General features: G+C 40.3%; 2 protein-coding genes and 2 long non-coding RNA genes across 4 annotated transcripts; 3 read left to right on the top strand and 1 right to left on the bottom strand.

Moving 5' to 3' along the window:
- The first annotated feature begins 120 nt into the window (after positions 1 to 120).
- LOC145658991 (uncharacterized) lies at positions 121 to 3,299 on the top strand. The gene is made up of 3 exons (XR_014124916.1): positions 121 to 245; positions 2,018 to 2,167; positions 3,151 to 3,299. It is a non-coding gene; the product is annotated as an uncharacterized LOC145658991 (long non-coding RNA).
- Positions 3,300 to 3,636: 337 nt separating this feature from the next.
- LOC145658988 (uncharacterized) lies at positions 3,637 to 10,331 on the top strand. The gene is made up of 6 exons (XM_081719346.1): positions 3,637 to 3,800; positions 4,006 to 4,199; positions 4,824 to 4,842; positions 5,559 to 5,628; positions 8,885 to 9,841; positions 10,124 to 10,331. Exons 5-6 carry the CDS (start codon positions 8,929 to 8,931, stop codon positions 10,204 to 10,206), a joined length of 996 nt encoding a protein of 331 aa, XP_081575472.1. The 5' UTR covers positions 3,637 to 3,800; positions 4,006 to 4,199; positions 4,824 to 4,842; positions 5,559 to 5,628; positions 8,885 to 8,928; the 3' UTR covers positions 10,207 to 10,331.
- On the top strand, positions 10,210 to 11,452 carry LOC145659039 (GTPase IMAP family member 7-like). Its single transcript, XM_081719809.1, has 2 exons — positions 10,210 to 10,221; positions 10,322 to 11,452. Exons 1-2 carry the CDS (start codon positions 10,210 to 10,212, stop codon positions 11,393 to 11,395), a joined length of 1,086 nt encoding a protein of 361 aa, XP_081575935.1. The 3' UTR covers positions 11,396 to 11,452.
- Positions 11,453 to 12,027: 575 nt separating this feature from the next.
- On the bottom strand, positions 12,028 to 13,487 carry LOC145658990 (uncharacterized). Its single transcript, XR_014124915.1, has 3 exons — positions 13,329 to 13,487; positions 12,994 to 13,030; positions 12,028 to 12,912 (listed from the first exon to the last, which is right to left on the bottom strand). It is a non-coding gene; the product is annotated as an uncharacterized LOC145658990 (long non-coding RNA).
- Positions 13,488 to 19,367: the final 5,880 nt, after the last annotated feature.

Genomic DNA, 19,367 nt, shown 5'->3' with positions numbered 1-19,367 from the left:
TGTGAGAGTCAAAAGTGTAGTAAAAAAAAAGAGAATGCAGAGATTCTGATGTTAAATCTGAACTGTGGTTAAGTAAGAAACTGAAGATGAGCTGCCTCTGTTAGCACCATTAAGCGGGTGCAATACAGATGATTTCTCCTTGACAAACATGGCAAACGTGTTTTTCCTCATACTGCAGCAATTACTCAGCCACAGTACAAGAGGTCACTGGAGAGCAATGGCCACAGCTAATCTAGAGTTCAGCGGTAAGTTTATGAGGATATTTTACATTTGGGTCATTATAATAAATTTTGTTTACATGAGATATATGAAAAATATCAACTAATGCTAAAATAAAGCTCTTTCATGTTGAAACATATCAAGGCTGTAGAACAGTAGAATAGTAAATGAGTAGGAAAATGAGTAGGCTAAACAGAAAATAAAACAACTGTAACGGCCCCCTCTTCTACCCCCTCGTCCACATGATGCTACTCACCATGTGGTTCCATGTTTATTTTGATCTTTGTCAGTGTATCTGCATGTGCTCCTTGTTCATTTCCTGTTCCCACATGTTGCCACTCCCCCTTTGTTAGCTACACATTAGTGGTATTTCCAGTCTTACCTGCTTTCTTTCCAATGCATAACTGTGACCCGTATATATTCTTGTTTCCTTGGCTTGGTGTTGGTTATTGTGTGCTCTGTCTACCTAGTTTGGATTGTATGCATGTTTGATTTACTGCTGTGTCTTCAATGTTTTGTGTTTGCCATCTCTTGTTGCTTCTGCTTTGACTAAACGGTTTGTGTTCCCATAACCTCAACTTGTGCTTTCATCCTGCCTTGCCTCATCACAAGATTGTTTTGTAATGGAGAAAAAAAGTCAAAATTGCTTTAGTTAAAATATTGTTTATTCATGTGTTCTATGTTTTGAAGCTATTATACATTCCCTTGCATAAAAAAAAATAATAATAGTTGACGATGATCAATAACTAAATAATTGAAATAGGATCATATCAATAGTTAAAACTGTCAGATTTTCATTGCTGTGGCCCTGTGTCATGCCATTTGAGTGGGTTGGTGAGATGCATAATCAGATAGAGAGTCTGAAAAAATCTGACTCTGGCCCTGGAATGAAATTCATTTGAATGTCACTTTTTTAGTTGAGGAATCAGTTGTTTAAAACTAATGTGCAATAGGCAATGTCTTATACCTTTCTTTTTTGTATTGAAGAATATTCAGCTAGGACAGAGGAGTTAGATGAGAACTTTTATGCATTTTATAACCAGGGTCCTAAAAGGAAAAACTTACCCAATGTCCTCTCCTTAGCTTATTGACTGAGGTCATTTCAGCAAGAATGATTTGAGTCTTTTGAATGGAGAGTACTTGTTCATATCAGCCGGAAATGTGCTTTGGACAGCTTCAGAGAGCATAAACATTGTTCGCAGAAAGTTATGAAGCAGAGGTGTCATGAGAAAAGAATGTTTCTGCTCATATTTCTAATTATTCAGATATTATTTAGCAACAAAAATATTTTTAATGTCATTAGAAGCTACAAAACTAGAACATTAATAAATAAATGGTCTATGGAAACAGTCATGAATGAGAGCAGAGGTTTACAAGGTCACAATTGTCACGGTACAGCCCCTCCTCCCAAATGTGTGTGTGTGTGTGTGTGTGTTTGTATGTTCATCTGTGTGGCCACGTGCCCCCATGTGTCACACCTGTTTGTAATTGTTTTTCATTTACGTGTGTATATATACCCCTATGGTTCTGTTGTCTGTTGTCAGTGTTTGATGTTACGCTAGTCTTTGTTTTCTGTGTGAATAAATGTATGTTTTTGTTCAACTCGTCCCTGCATCCTGCTTAGCCTCCCAACGTTACAACAATGAACAACTTAACCATAACTCACAAGGTTGGAATAAATTAAGGTGTGAGAAAAACAGTAGAATCTAGGTCAACAAGTTGGTAAAGAAGCGTTTAGATAATGTCATCACATTTGTGTTTATACTAACTAATTTTTGTAACTTTTATTGTTGGTAAGAATCACCAAAGGAAAAAGGTAAAAGCTCAGAAGAGAAAGGCAGCCTTCAAACAAGAAAAAATAAGCAAGAGCAAGATGAGGATAAACCAAGTCAAGACAATAAAAAGAATAAATTGTCTGAAACAAGAGAACAGGAATCAGGAACAACTGGTAAGTTTTTATTTAGTACAACAAGAATAAAGACAGAAATGATTAACTCTGGAACTATTTGCTCCCTGGACGGTAGTCTTTCTTTTAGATGATCATTTTAATTTAATTGCTTCATGGTGATATATAGACACAATGTGGATGCCTGTAAACAAATCATTTAGAGCAATAAAATGCATTCAGTAAACATGTATTATTGCAATTTAAAATGCAGTAAAGACCTTCCAAAACCAACCCAAGCACCATCCTGCTCCGCTAGCATGTGGTGCCACAGCAGTATGAAGTAGATTGACAGTCTACAGTAACTTAATTGGCTCTGCGTAGTTTTGTTGTAAAAAATTAGGAAATAATTCTCAATCGCAAGAGGAACAGGGCAAAGGTACTAAAGAGAAATGCAATCCTCAAGCATTCAATAATGCTGGTGTAAGTGTGCAACCTCAGCAAACAAGAATAAGATTATGAAAGCAAGCATTTTAGGAAAAAAACCCTACTGCCATATCTGTAAGAATACCAGTAGTCAAATGCAAAAAATTCATGGTCATATCTGTTACTTTAAAAAATGACCCTGTTCACCTGTAGTGCCTCGCTATAAATCTTGCATCACACAAACACCTGCATGACACATTCAGTTCCTTGTGCAGGATGTAAAGAACACAGAGATACCTTGTTCATGCCAGCTGGAATTGAGCTTTGGACAGCTGCAGAGAGCATAAGCATGGTCTCTCGATTGACCACCCTCCTGGTGTCCATGTTTCCATGGTTTCCCTATCGTGTCTTTGCTTTCCTTTACTTCCTTGTTGTTATTTCATTTCTTAGTTTCGTTTTCTCTCAACCATAACTCACAAGGTTGGAATAAATTAAGGTGTCAGAAAAACATGGTAGAGTCAAAGTTGGCATACAACAACATTTGGTAAAGAGGTTTTTAGATAAGTCATCATATTTCCCTTTATATTAACTAATAATTATAACTTTTTTGTTGGAAAAAGGACCTCAAAAAGGAAAGGGCAAAAGCTCAGAAGAGAAATGCAGCTTTCACACAACAGAAAATAGGCAAGAACAAGATGAGGGAAAACCTCAAACTAATATTCAAGACAATAAAAAGAATGAATTGTCTGAAACAAGAGAAAAGAAATCAGGCACAAGTGGTAAGTAATAAGACAACAAGAATAAAAGAAGAAATAATTAACCAAAACTATTTACTCTTTCTTTTAGATTTCCTTACATTTTTACAATAACAATGCTTCATGATGATTATAAGCAAGTGTATATAGTGAAACACCTGGATAATCCACATGTTTTTTACTTCAATTAAAAGCCTCATCTTGCAATCTGAAGATACGAGGTACAATGAACCTCAGGAAATAAACTATTAATTTATATAAGTATTATGCATTTTCATTTGCACCACATAAAGCACTATGTTTGTTTACTACAGGAAATAAATATACAATGATTCTTAGTGGACAGACCCTAAATGCCCATAAAGATTTCACAGCAAAGCTTCATGAACAAATACCAGCTCTAATGAAAGTGTCAAGAAAGGAGGAATTTGATTTCATTCTGGTTTTCTGCTCTGTGGCTTCACGAGCTGGAACTGACATAGAAGCAGCTCTGCACGAACTTAATGGCATATCAGGTAACATTCTGTAATGATTCTGGAGCCTTTATATATAATCATGAATGAAATGCATGTTATATTTATTATGTTATGTTCTCATTTTGTTATTTGTTACATGTAAGGTTTGGACAATATTATGTTCTCATTTTGTTATTTGTTACATGTAAGGTTTAGACAATCTGATGTTATCAAGACAGATTATCTGTTTCTTTCTTTAATATAGACTCAAAACCTGCAATTTTGGTGGTGCTCCATCACACATTTGACCCAGACTGCACTGTACCAGACAGCAGCAGATGGGTATCCAGGGAGAACATGATCACAGTGGACTGTCTGTTCCATGAGGATCAGGGACTGCTGCAATGTCAGAGAAATAATGAAGCACTATCCAGAGTTACCAAGCATCTAGAATGTCAGGTAATTTTTTTCTTTCTTTTTTTTAATAGAAGTTTTATGTTTTAGGGAGTGACATCATTAAGCCATAGTTATTTTTAACCCTTTGCAGCTGACCCACTCAAATTTTGAAAACATGACTTAAACTGTTTTAGCTCTGCTGTCCAATCATGGGTACCTTGTTAAGAGGCTAAGAAAATTACATTTTGGTATCATTGGTTAATAGGTTTGTGGCATATATTTGTCTCCATATGTAATGATATGTTGGGGGATTTTTCTCATTTACCTCTCATTTTTTTCTAAGAGCTGTAAAATATCAAGTGTTTTAATTGAACTCTCTTATACTGTGCATATCAAGTGCAGTAATAGTTACTTAAACAATCACTTCAAGAAGTTGGTTACTTTTAGGAAGGTACTAAAATCTTGCAAAATTTGATTTTGGATGAACCTACTTTGACTACACAAGCATAGTCAATACAGCTGCTTGTTGCATTAAATTCTATGCAGCAATAACATAAAAAATACTGACAGGTTGTATATAACTATATACATACACTTTATAACTAAATAAGCACTATATACATAATGATTATGTGTTTTTTAAGCATGAGTAATATTTTTGGCATTGTTTCACTTTTTATCTTCTAGATGGAAAAACCAAAGTCATGTAAGTCAGACTCTACAACAACTGGTAGTTTTATCTTTATTTTCAAATTAGAACATTATTGTGGTTTCAGCTGTCAGGAAAATAGAACTGAATTGCCATTCTTAAAGGAAACAGTCACTAATATATTTGCCTCTCAAAAATTGATTGACTTTGGACATCACATTATAAAAGGTTGTTTACCATTTCTTCTAGCTTATTCAATTTGCCATGGAATCTGTAACTGGTTATATCCCTCATCAATAAAGTCAACGGCCCAGGTGATCTTCTGGAATGACAAATTAATGGAATACAGTGTAGATTTGGGAAACTAAAATAGAACAAATGTAATCTTATCATTTGCAAGAATGGGCATGAGCATAGGGATAATTGGATTTCCTAAGTAAACTTGATATTTTTTATCCTTTTGAAGCACTGTGTTTCCATTGGATTTCCACTGTTGGCATTAAAAATGAAAAGCTAACTATTCCTGTGGACACCAACACTAAAACTAAATATTAAGTATATCCATGGGTGATGAATACCTGTGATTTAACCCTTTTGCAAACAGTACTGTCTTGCAGTTGAATTCCATATATCACTAGACATACCCCACAAATATTAAACATATCTCAAAGTTTACCCATATATGGTTCTTTTCCCCTGTTCCAGTGCGCTGTACAAAGTCTCCATTTAGAGTCTTGATTTAAAAACAAATCCCTCTCTCTTTTATCTTTTAGGAGGAGAACAAACAACATAACCCAAGCACAGTGGAGAAGCGAAACAGGGAAGGAACAGTTCCAACATCAGGTGAGACCCTGATGGACCCTCCAGTCTATAAGTCAGCTCACTGATGGGTGCGTGAGATAAAACTTAAATTGAAAGGGGTAAGGTGTTCTAGCAGTGTCTACTTAGGAGCTGCAGCACTGAATTTACTCCTATAATGTTATTTTCTCCCTACATTTATAATTTTTACATTTCCTGGCTCAGGTGTGCTCTGATACCCATATTGTAGAATATCTTGTTGAAAACGCTCTGTTTTGACAATTCTTCTGTGACAAGATGAGGCATTAAGAAAGAAAAAAAAGTTTGAAATCAAAAGTAAATAAAACGTGGGGGGGGGGGGTACGAAGGCTACAAGGCAGGGATATCCATATTGTGCATAATTATACAGATATAACTAGTGCTATTAGAGCGTTCCTAATTTTAATGAAGTTTGTCTTAACCAATAATTAGATATTAACTAATTGTAATGGTGACGTTTAACGGGTTAAGGAGGATGCGGGGACGAGGCACATTAAACAGAACATACGTTTTAATCACAAGCACGACTCAACACACACACAAACACACTACATGGGTCAAACACTGATAACCTTGACGATACGACACGAGACTTATATACACTCATGACAATTACACACAACAAGGATCAGGTGCACAACACAAGAGGGCATGGCAATACAAACACACACACACACACACACACACACACACACATTTGAGGGGGGAGGGGCCGTACCGTGACAGAGCCCGTCCTCAAGGGCGCGACTCCCGGCACGCCAGCCTACCGGGCTGTGGCCCCGAGACCAACGGCAAAAGGTGACGTCGGAAGACCAGACAACCCGCCACAGACCAGCGTGAGCAGGGTAGCGGGGAGAAGGACAGGGACCAAGACGATGACAGACACAGGGACGCACACACTAACGGGCACAGACACAACGGGGAACAAGGTGACCGGTACATTTAGCGTAATAGGGACAGACACAGTGACAGGGACAGGCACTTGGACAACACCACACGCCTTCAATAGTCCAGGGAAGGGGGAGGGAACCCCAACCAGTCCCCCAGTCATCGGCTGGGTGGAAGACTGACCAGCCTGGTGGGAAGTGTCCCTTGCCAGCCTAGGTAGTGGCGACTGTTCTGGTTCTGGCACTGGTGCCGCTGCCTTTTTGCCTGCACGAGGCTTCGGCGTAGGCGCATTTGGTCTGGAGCTCTTCGCCTCAGGCGGGGGAGTGTCCTTATCCAACAATGGTGCCTCCCTGCTAGCCACCGGGGTTAGCCTGCTCGCACCTGGGTGGCGTGCCCTGGGCAGTGCCTTGGCTGCTGGAGGCTTCTTGCTCTCTGAGCTTTTGGCGTCGCCGTGGAAGGGAAGATCCCTATGAGGGTACTCTTCTACCTCCGTTGGAGCTTCCGCCTCGCAATCGGAACCCCTATCCAACTGCAGACAGACGTCGCTGCACTCCTGTCTCTCCGTAATCTGTGTCTCCCCAATGATCGTCCAGGTACGGGTCGTAGGACTCAGCAGAGTCCATCTCCGAGTAACGGTCCTCTTGGTCCGGCTGTTCTCCATAGGACTCTGCAGCATCCGATCCCAGACCATACACAGAGTCCATCTCCGAGTACCGGTCCTCTTGGTCTGGCTGTTCTCCATAGGACTCTGCACCATCCGATCCCGGACCAGACACAGGGCCCCCCCAAAATCGATCAGCGGGTTCCTCTGTCCCAGTAGCTCCATGAAGCGAGGCCAGGATGAGGGAAGGTCTTACGGCTGGAACGTAGGGGTCCACTGAGTCCAACTCCGAGGATTGGAAATTGTTATACCAGTCCCGGTCGTCCGCCGGGGTTCTGTATGACTCTCCTGCTTCCACACCTGGAGTCAGGAGGGTGCCCAAGAACACGGGAGGCTTCACTGCACGTGCTGTGGGAGGGTGTTGACTTCCTTTCCTCCCCTTCTTGCCTTTCCCCGGCATCCTCGGTCGGTCGGTGTTTCTGTAATGTTTAACAGGTTAAGGAGGATGCAGGGATGAGGCACATTAAACAGAACATATGTTTTAATCACAAGCACAACTCAACACACACACAAACACACTACATGGGTCAAACACCGACAACCTTGACGATACACACAAGACTTATATACACTCATGACAGTTACACACAACAAGGATCAGGTGCACAACACAAGAGGGCATGGCAATACAGACACACACACAGACAGGGACTGGCAGTCTACTGAGGAGAATCAAGAAATGGAACAAATATAACAGGTACAGGTCTAAACAGAGCTAAATGGATACTAGCGAGAATGCAGGCTCAGAAAACCAACAAAAACAACCAAAGGAAACCAAAAATATCATAACACTAGGAAAGAATCAGTAACTCATATGCCAGAGTAGAACTAGTACAGCCTCCATTCAGGAGACTCCCTGCATGTGTAAGAGAGGTTGTGATTGGTTTCATGATGAGGAACAGGTGTAAGGAATGTAGGGCCTCTGGTTAATAGGCCAGTAAAGCAGAGCACTGAAAGGAGATGAGTGGGGAGGCAGGGTGCGTGGCCTATTTGAAAAACGAATAATTAAAACTGTCGGATGTACAATGCGACACAACATACTATATGTGCAGTAAAAATAGGATTTTAAAGAAAAAACGAGTGGAGAATCCATTGGTCATTTATCTATTTCAGTCTCCTCAGAAAAACAAGAAATCATGTGCAAGGTTATTGACACATGAGAGAGGCGAACTAACATTTCAGTTTGGTAGGCAGAGTCAAGGCTGGGAGCTGGTGTGACAAATCAGCTGTCTGATATCTGTAGCTTCTGAAGATTGTGTTCCACATTCTGACTGTTTATGTTGTATTACGATGGCACTTGAAAAAGTTCAAGTGGTCCCCAAATAAATAGGCTTCTACCACTTGGGGTCTTGAATGTGCACAACAAATTTTATCATTATTTATGCTTTTACTTTTTACATAATTGTTACTAATTTATTAATATCTTTTGATTTCCAGCTGTGTTCAATGGCACTTGTGTCTGGTTGGTCAGTAATCAGTAAAAATGTGTTTGTGTTTTAAATGAGTTTTCATTTCGAGCAAATTTAACATGTTTTTATTTAATAGCTTGAAATAACCAGACAGATCCGAGTATTGAGTTTGAGTTTTTGAATTTTTGCTTAAGGCTTTGAAAAAAGATCTTAAAATGTCATTTAAGCACTTGTTTGTTTTTGTTTAGTTTTTTTAAACTAACACCTCAGTGCAATTTTATAACTGAGTTGATTTCTTGGGCAGACAAACAAACACACAATAAAGGAGAAGAATTAGAGGAGGATGAAATGCGAAAAGAGGAGATTGAGAGCATCAGTGATTTCACTGATGAGATGAGAGAGAAGGGAGAAAGAATAGTGAGAGAAAGAGTGGAAATGAGAGTAAGAGAAGAGCAGGAAATGAGAGACGCAAGGAGGTCTGTGGAGGAAGCTTTGAGGAGCTCAGCAGTGCAAGTGGGAAGACTGATGGAGAGGATAAACCAGCATGAACAACAAAAACATGAATGTGAACAAAAGTTGTCAGAGGAGAGAAATGATGAGAAGAAGAGAGAGCTGGAGAGAGAATTGGAGAGAGAAGTTCAGCAGATAAAGGAGGCAGAACAGAAGCTGAAATGCATACAGGAGAAGTGGAGACAGATGGTGAAGAACCACAGCTTGGAGATGGAGAACAGAAAGAAGAGTGCAGCAGAGGCAGACAAAGAATGCACTAGCACCCTACTTCAATTAATTACTCAGATGTTTATGAAAAAGAAATGGAAAGAATTAGAGAAATTGAAACAAAACCTATCAGAGATGGAGAAAGACAAAGAAAAGCAACTGGGAGAGATAAAGACTTTGCAAGAGAAAAACAAACAACTTAAACAAAAAGACACTGAACATGTAAAGACAATAGAGAACCAAAATAAAATAATAAAGAATAGGGATGAACTGGTCAAGCAAAAAGAAATATTTCTGGGGAACACAGTGAAGAAGGTGGAAACCAGTGCAAAGCAACTGGAAACAATGAAGATCCTACTGGAACAACAGAAAACTGAACTGGCAGAAAAGAACAAACAGCTTGAAGAGAAAGAAAAGCAGGTTGAGGAGACAGACAGACTTCTAAAGGAGATAAGCAATCAGTTACAGGAGAGGACAGATCCAGACTCATCAGTCCCAGTCGGTAGAACATGCAGCACAAAGGCGTTAAGATTTACTGCAAACAGTGAGTCATTTGGTTTTTTATTTATCTTTTTTAAAAAAGGCTAAAAATGTAAAAGTACAGATGTTAGACATTCTAAGCTGCAGTTCATACAGAAGCAACTGAAGTGACTTATATACTCTATTATGGAACATATCCTAGTGGACATTTAGGCCAAATACAATTTATTATTTGAAAATAGTTACTCATAGCCTGTCATATATTACTTTAGTAATTTTGCTTGTTTATTAACTATTCTTTCTGAAGAATGTGTTCCCCATTCTGATCGGTTCTTCTGTATTATAGTGAGTGGAGAGACTCCAGACTCAGCAGCAGCACTGCCCAGGAGGAGAAACAGTATGGAGGGATGTCTTCCAATGAGTAAGTGATTAATGTTGCATGTAGTATGTCATGTGTGCCATGAAATGTATTTGAGAATTATGTAAAATATGCAAAATTATTGTAAAATATGCAAAATGATTCATATTTGTTCATATCCTGTAGGTGGAGAATCCTCAAATCCAGACTCCCGTGGTTCCTGTAGCAGAACTCAGGCTGGTGCTGCTGGGGAGGACTGGGTCTGGGAGGAGTGCAGCAGGAAACACCATCCTGGGCAGAGAGGAGAGGAGCCAGGCTGGTCCATCTACAGTGACCCAGCAGAGTGAGAGCAGACAGGGGGAGGTGGCTGGGAGGAAGGTGACTGTGGTGGACACTCCTGACTGGTTCAGCCCTGAACTCTCTCTGGAGGAGGTGAGACAGGACGTGGGACTCTGTGTCCTTCTGTCTGCCCCAGGACCCCACGCCTTCCTCCTAGTCATACCAGTGAAGGAGCCTGTAGGAGAGGAGCGAGGGATGCTGGAGAAAATGGAGGAGATGTTTGGAGAGAGATGTTGGAGAAACACCATGATCATTTTTACAGTTACTTATAGACTCCATGAGGAAAATATTGAACAATTCATTCATTCAAGAAATCCAGAGGTCCAGACACTTATAGAGAAATGTGGGAACAGGGTTCACTTTCTCAGCATTAAGGAGAGTAGAGATGGTTCTCAGGTCTCAAAGCTGCTGGATGAGTTAAAAAAGGTGGTGGAAGGAAACAGAGAGAGATTCTACTCCACTGAGATTTACCAGGAGATTAGAAAGATGGAGGAAAAGATTATCAAGGTCTGTCTTAAAGATAAGGAAAAGGAAATTCAGTCATATTATGTGAATATTGAAAAACTCACCAAAATAATAAATGAATTAGAAGAAGACAAAAGTGAGAACAGTAAGCAATTGATAAATGTGAATAAGCGCATCCTTATAGAAATTAAACTACAAATTAAAAAAGACAAAAAGGAGTTGAGTGAAATGACAGAATGGTGTAAACAGGACATAAAGCAGATGAAAGAAACATATGATGGAGTGGGCTGGGGGAAGCATCAGCAGCTGATGAAGATTATGCTGCCTGAACTTCACCACATGCTTTGGGCCTCAAAGATGCAGTTAAGCAATGATGTGAAGATGGGAGCACACACAGAGGGCAGGCAATTAAAGACAGTAGAACAGGACATTACAGGGCAGGATTGTGGAGATTAATGTGAAATGGATAGTAATACAATAATTATTACATGAGTAGGAGCCTATGATTGCAGCTATATGAATGAGGGTGGGGTTTGGAGTGTGGGTGCGGTTTGGAATGTGGGTGGGGTTTGGAGTGTGGGTGCAGTTTGGAATGTGGGTGCAGTTTGGAATGTGGGTGGGGTTTGGAGTGTGGGTGTGGTTTGGAATGTGGGTGGGCTCAGGAATGGAGGAGGGGGTTTGCACTCTTAGGCTTAACTAGGACTGTACTTATTGATTACATAAAAGCTCAGTAGTATGTCAAGAAATGATTAGTGAATTTTGCAATGACTTCCATCCTGGAATGAAACATACACTTGTGATTGCATTTATGCCATGTATACTGTATGTTTAAATGCAGTTTATCAGCTTAATACAATTAAATGTTAGTTAATATTTTTTGTAATTTAGAGAATAAAGGAGTTATTTTCATTAGAAAAAATGATTTGAGATTGTGGTGTTTCCTTCTAGTTTGACTTTGTAACTGCATTGCAACTCTGTCAACTGTGATGAGGAAAACAGGACACTAAGCAAGTTCTCATTTAATGCTGGTCTTCTTCTTTTTTTTCTTTTCAAGTTATAGAAAGCCATAGTCCAAACAGAAAAAGGAATGTAGTCAAACACAAGGAAAGACAGCACAACAACTCAGCTGAGAACTGCATAGAAACAGAAATATTTTCCAGTATTTTAAAATGATTAGACTGTCTATTCTTTGTTTATTTGTTTGTTTGTTTTTACATCACAGAAGTTCATAAAACATAAATTCACCAACAACAATACTAAAGCTCGCTGACCACATAATTTAACTAGTGTTATTTGTACCCTGCCTACTGTCTGAGCCCCATAGTGGCTGGGATGCATAATGACACAATGCAAAGGGAACACAATATATAATCACTGTATAAAGTCAAAGTACTGTATAATGACTTATGTTTCAATGGTCAACCATGATAAAATGAATTAGTAACAATTTATCAGTCCTTCTGAACACTTTTTTAGAACTCATTGAATATTCAGTAGTGATATGATTATACATACCATCATACATAGTAAACATTCTATATAATCAGCATTGCTGCGCTGAGTCCAGGACACAGTACTACACTGATTTGAATAACAGTGGACAGTGCAAACAGGGCAACAGTTTAAATATGCTAAATACAGACAACAGTGCAGGCAGACACTAAACAAAATCAATTCAGACTAAAGCCTGTACACAACTCTGTGCAAATGATCTAGAAAAATCTAAATACAGTAGATTAAACAGTCACTACACACAAGACAGGGCAGTACACTAGAAGGTAGAAAGTGGGTATAGAGTTTTGGGGTTTACGTCTATTACACAGTGCATGCTAAAGGCTGGTAATATACCCTATCAGCTTAAACACTGTCAGAAGAGAAGACAATATGTACATAAAAAGTGGACAAAGTTTAATCTCAAGTGGGTGCAGTAGATGTGGGAGTAGAGCTGTAGATCATTTCAGGAGTCTGTCTGCCTACAGGAAGACACTTCGTAAGTTCAGCAGTTTCTGACATTTGTTAGTATAGATGTTTCTGAGACTTATTATTGCACTCACTTGTTCAGTAGTTGTAGTTGTATAAAGAAACACTTGGCTGTAATAGAGCAAATACACTGTAGATTCCATTCACAAATAACTGATTGCTCAGGTCGTAATTGTAATTGTAATAGTAATTACAGCAAAAAATTCATTGTACAGCTGTTCTACAATTAATGATCTTAGAAATTAACTATAACTTCACACAAGGAGAATTTCATTATGATACATGCCCAAACCAGAGCAAACCTGGCCAAATATCTCCTCCTCGTATCCTCCAGACCCTGTCAGCTTGCAGGTAGATGCCAAAAGTGCCAGCCAAAGTGCCAGCCTGGTTATCTCCAGTGCTGCCTTACCTTCGCGAGCCCCAGAGCAGTGGTGGACGGGAGGGCCCTCATCTTTGCTCTGTGGGCTCACAGGGGCCATGTGGTCATGGAAGCCTTGCGTGAGCTGGGACTGTGCGCCAATGCCCTTGGTCCGGGAAATGCAGGGCTCCTCCAGCTGTACTGCTGCTCTGGTTGTTGGGAGCAGAGGAGGTGGAGAGAGGACAGATGTTTGTGTTTTTAATCCTTTTAAGTGGAGTGAAACTGGGGTGGGGAGGGGGTTAAAGAGGCAGCTTTGATAGTTTTTCTCCTTTTTCTCCCTTTTCCTTCCTGTTTGTGCTATGGGAGCAGACAGCATTCTAGATGAAGATTAAAGGGAACAAGGACTTCTATGGAAAAATTGACACAGCACATCACTCCTCTTCGGTTAAACTTGAAGAGGAATGGATATTGGTGGTGCATGGTGTTTGTGAATTTGTTGGCACTTCTAAAATGTGTGTGTTCCCATAATATAACAGTATCAATGTACATATTGTACATAGTCTTCTTATCTCTTTGATATCAGGGCTTAATTTCAATGTCCAAGTTTACAGTGTCCCTGTCTGGCAATTACTGAGGGACACTCCCCTTAACTGTTAAAGGGATAATGCCATTTACAGTACACATTACTGAGTGCAATTGCAGATTTACAACAGGTCTTAACAAATAATTATTCTATCCTTGTTTTGAAGAGAAAAAACATGTGGACCATAAAACAATAGAACTGAATCATTTAGACCACCATGAAAAACATTTTAACAACTTTTAGCTGAACAAAACAATGCTCTACAGTTTGCTTCAGCCATATGAGAAGGCGTCTAGAAAAGGCATGCTTACAATCTCAAAAAAAAAAAAAATCTAGCATTTTCAACGCTATCATGGATTGATGTGTTTATTGAGGCAAAATAAAAGCATTTGAGATTTTCTAATTAAAAAAAAAATTCTACAGTAAAATAAGAAAGACCTGCAATATTGAGACTATACATCAGATGGCGCCAGACACCAGAGTGCGACGATAAACTTTCAGCACCTTGTCCTTGATAAGCCTTAGTTTTAGCCAAATGCTTCTTCTGTTGTGCTTTCGAACATACTTGTATGAAATAGTCAGTGTGAGTAGTGCCAATGTTTTTGTTTTGTTTTTGTTAAATCAAACACTATAATTAAAATGTAATTGAAACTAACTGAATTTATGCGTAGTTTGAAATTTTACCTGCAGAATTTGTGTGGAGAGCTGGGAACAGACCAAAACCTTGCTAGACATGCTTAAAGACCATTGGAAAACCTAAAACAGAAAACCTTGGATGTACTTCATCCAAATAAGTATAAAGTGACTAACAATACATTAATGCTAATTGGTAAAATGCATCTGAGCCTCTCTTAACCTTTACTTAGATAAATAGATACTTTGAAACATACATGTATACATAGAAACCAAGAAAACAAAGCATTTAATTGAAATTGCGATGATACAGCAGTGGAAAATAGAACTGTATTACGTATCTGACCAAAAAAGATATTTCATATGCAACATTAGCACTTTTAAGTTAGTGCCCCACACATACAAAAAAAAAGGATAAACCAGATTACAGCCACAGATTGCATTTCCAGCCCTGCCAATGCACATCACAATTTGCAGTGCATTGGTTGCCGCGGCACTTTATTTTAATTAATTAATTATCATTTATCGTTTATTGTAACGTTTGAGCGTGATTCCAGCCCGTTCCAGTGTTCTGTCTCAGCTGCACTTTTTGTCCTTCCCGTGTGGAGCAGCGAGTCTGCTTTAAGTCTGCAGGAACACGAGTGTATTCCTGACAGCCTCCGCAGTGTTAAACCATCATGAGAATGCCCCCTGCCCCTCCTGCTCCTCTCTGAACGCCGCGTACGTGCGATTGTCTCCAACAGGCACACTCGTCGACGGTTGCGGCGTCGGCTCCCGCCCTTGTCCAGCCACGGGAGTGGATGAAATGGGATGTGTCGCTTGACCTGACTGGAGCCCACGTCGAAGTGAGGAGGTGTCTGGCACAATGCCACATGCTTACTGTGAAGAGAGGTGTCCACCGATGATGCGTTGGGGGACACGCCACATCTTTGGACACGGTGAATGTGTTTATGATAAGGGTACTGCATTTTTACTATCCACGCTAAGCCAACAGTATAACAGTACATTTATCAAATACATCATCCTATATTATGGCATTATCACAGCTATACGCACCACGAAACAATTAACTCCATTAGATTTGAATGGTTAGTGCACTCTAATCAGTTGACCTTGGAATGTGGATAGCAAAGCAAAGTGAAGGGATTAGACTAGTTTTCCAAAAAAGTGGTTTCCACATATATATCCTTTAATGTCCATAATACTAAAACAATCTCAGAGGAATGTAAGCCTGACCAGGGCTAACAGAAGCGAATCGAGGTTAATACAGAAGCCATTCAGTGTAGATCGACTATTGTAGCATTCGATGTGCTGTTCTTGTTAGGCTATGAACAGCTTGAGTAACCATTCCATATTTGCAGCGATATATATTTTGTTGTTGACCTCTGTTCCTCTCTTCCTACACCATTTCCCAAAAGCACTGTTTGAGCACAATACTTTAAAAGGCACAAAAACAGATACTTTAATACTTAAAGGTACCATTACCGACAAGGGTTGATCGTCTCTGTGCATTGAAACTATCCCTGACAAACTTTTGGATGATGTGGAAGCAAATCTGTCCCGAATGGCGTTCCGTAACAATTGCCAGTCCACATCCATTCCCAAAACACTAAATGCTTTCCAGGAGCATTTCTCAAGCTCAAGTGGAATGAAACCTTACTTTGGAGACTGCAGAGATGAACCACCCAGAGCACATTTTCCGGGGTGGAAGAATATGTGGGTGAGGACGATTCAAATGCCAGTGATTGGAAAATAACTTTTTCCAGTTTGGAAGAGTCTTGGAGCACATTATGTTGTCACACAATACTATGGCACAAAAATGTGTCAAGGCAGTTGTAGTTGCTTGGTTTGAGAGTAACAGCGTTTGCTACAACCCTTGCATGTGCTTTGACTGGGATTGAGCTCGCAGCTCCTGGTGGGGTAATGACGGAGAGGATGAGGAGGAGAGCACTGGACACAAAGAGGAAGAATCATTTGAAATTGTATCAAAAATGTCAAAACCAATGTCAAAATGTGGGAAAATGTTAAAAAAAAAGACAAAAGGGAAAAAATTCTTATTCTTTTTAAAATTTAAATAATTTTTAAAAATACATAAGAGAGGTATGGTGTATTGACTGGATGTAAAAGCATTGTGCGGTGTGTTTATTGTAAACCATCCTTGGGTAGTGAGAAAGGTGCTATTGAAGTGTAACTATATATCATTGATATGGGAATGAAAAACTCAGTACACTAATATACATGTTCTTTCCACTGCTGGTAAAAGTGAAACTGATGAATTCAGTTGGGGATATGAGTAGCATGTCATATTTCAGGAAATAGTTTGCACAGCATTTGCAAGATGAGCCATACAAATGCACTCCAATAGCCTGGGAGTTTACGGGACAGTAGCTCACGCCCAGTCCCGCTGCAGGATACCCACGCAGGGCCCAGAGAGGTGCTCGCATAATCCTCCTGTCAAACTGGGCTGGATGGAATCGACACATTCCCAGCCAGCATTGGAGAGATTGAACCCCAGACAAAGAGCCAAAATCACAAAATGCAGTGAGATGTTTCATGCTGACCTAAGACAAGAGTAGTATAACAACTGGAAAAAAAGTCATAAAAACCCTGGTCTCAGACCAGCACGAAAGGAATCAAGTTTGCAGGCAGGGCCTGACCCTCCAAGCACCCTTGGTTGATTATTTTAGCTACGTATCTGTTGCTGCTGCCACCCTCTGTCTAATCCAATGATCTCTTTGCTCGAGAGCCGCTGCTTTGATCCCCAGTCAAAGGGCAATGACATTCAGCGTAATTGATACATTAATATAATGCAATCAGCAGCAGGGACATCAGACAGGGTCCGGGGCCAGAGCTCGTCCCGTGCCTCCCAGTTCCGCGGTCCCTGACATTTTCAAATATGATTCACGATAATGGCTTTAATTCTGAAGCCGTGCTTTCTCTTTTCGGCTCGTGGAAAATGCTGTTACAACTTGACGTACATAATGGCGCCGGGACCAAGGGGATCTATCAGGAGCAGGAGGAAAATGGCGAAATGCGATTTCTCTCCGACAGACCTTGGGGGGGTTGGAGGCGGGTCTCATTCCTCGGGGTATTAATGGATTCTGTTGTCCTCCTGATTCAGTTATGGGCAGTCTGAAGGAGGGCTTGAACTTGTTATTGAGTTAAACACAGTCAGTGTATGTGTGCATGCCACACATGACAGAAGCCTGGGAGACAAGGCAACACGATAAAGATCTTTTATATTCTTTTTAGCATAAAAAAATAGCTTCTCTTAAATGACTGTGCTGGCAGAGTGTTTGGGTTGTTTATTGTAGCAAAAACATCATGCCAACTCAGAAGGCAGCCATAAATATGGACACGCACAATTTAAATATTGTTAAAAAAAAACAAACATACAAACAAATAAAAAATTATAAACATTCAAACACATAAAAACTACAGCAGTGAAACACAAAAAAATACTGTACACTGTGCTGGCCATTAAAAGGAAACCTGTCTAACCTTATCTGTAAATGATTTGAATCTTAGAAACCGTGGAGCTCTTTCAGGCCTGTGAAGCAGCAGGGCAGTCATGCTAATGCCCTTTTCATCTCCTTGCTCTTGGTTTATCTGAAGGCACCCATATTTCCTTAACACAAGCAAAGGATTTTAAGGAAATGTTATGAAGGAAATTATTTTAAAGTGTAGCTTTGGATAAGTCTTTTGGATCGCCACATTCAAATCCACAAATAGCCAATTAGATTGGTTGTAATATAATTTTTAAATTAATGTACTGTCCATAGCATGTATTATGTATTAGGCTACATTCTTGCAATGCCAATTTCCATCTGAAAAAGCATTATTCTGAAGGTCAAAGCATTTTAACCTGCCTTTATACACGCTTCATTAGCTCGCACATGTATCCAAACAAAGGTTTGTGTCTTTACTAAGTGCATCTGACCAGTCGTGTCAATACTTCAGCCCAGCTCTTCACAGGCTTACCCAATCCCAGCAGCCTAAAGCACTTCCTCCAAATTCCTAATCGGATCACTAAGACTGGCTCCTTTTGTACGGCTCCGCATTGTGTCACTCCCAACCCTGACCACTTCCTCAGCAGTCATGACAAAGCTCAGGGCACCAGGAGCCATGTTTATGCTATTAGCCATGCCCACCTTATGCCTGATGGAATATTGGTTGTATGGAGCTCTTTGCTAAACTGGAGCAGAGCGAGGGTCAGATTTATCGTTTATGACAGTGGTTTCCCCCTTGGGGAGTTACGGGGGCAGCAGGGGTCAATGTGTCTGCCGGTTAATCAGTACAGGAGCCATCCTCCCGCCATCGGCTAGCACTGCCTCCACTTAGGTCCTGTAATTGGTTTAGATGAACACACTTAGTTTTGCTGACCAGTGCGCTAATTGTCCCTGGGATACACAGAGAGGAAATCCCCAAGACACAGATCCCCACCCACCACCCAAAAAAGGGCCAATGCAGTGAGCATTGCTGATCCAATTAAAGAAAGTGGTGCTCTCTCTCTCTCTCTCTCTCTCTCTCTCTCTCTCTCTCTCTCTCTCTCTCTCTCTCTCTATTTCTCTCTTTCTCTCCCTCCATATTAGGGCTGCTACTGCTGTGTCACTGGGGGAGATCAAGACGACGGGCGTCACTTTGACAACTCAATAGCGAGGAAATTACTCCAGCTAATGGACTCCAGTCCTCTCTGTGGCCATATCCCTGCGACTGGCTATGTAAGAGGGCTGTAGTATAGTACTGACCATCACCAATTACCATTCTACTTTAATGAAGAGCACTGAAAGATCCATTGGAAGTAAAATCCTTGGACTGCATGTGGCCCAGGTGCATGCTGGGTTTTCCAGTCTGTCTACATGAGGTGGCAACCA

This window comes from Electrophorus electricus, chromosome 8 (assembly GCF_041902795.1).
Source record: "Electrophorus electricus isolate QZ-2024a chromosome 8, ASM4190279v1, whole genome shotgun sequence".
Lineage (NCBI taxonomy): Eukaryota > Metazoa > Chordata > Actinopteri > Gymnotiformes > Gymnotidae > Electrophorus > Electrophorus electricus.
Note: the sequence above shows the minus strand (reverse complement) of the source record. Positions and strands in the feature narration are given on the sequence as shown.

Bases quoted from the DNA above. Each gene is read 5' to 3' on its own strand.
- LOC145658988 (XM_081719346.1), top strand. From the start codon at position 8,929: ATGCGAAAAGAGGAGATTGAGAGCATCAGTGATTTCACTGATGAGATG. The intron at 9,842-10,123 runs GTGAGTCATTTG...TCTGTATTATAG, and splicing joins GTTAAGATTTACTGCAAACA to TGAGTGGAGAGACTCCAGAC.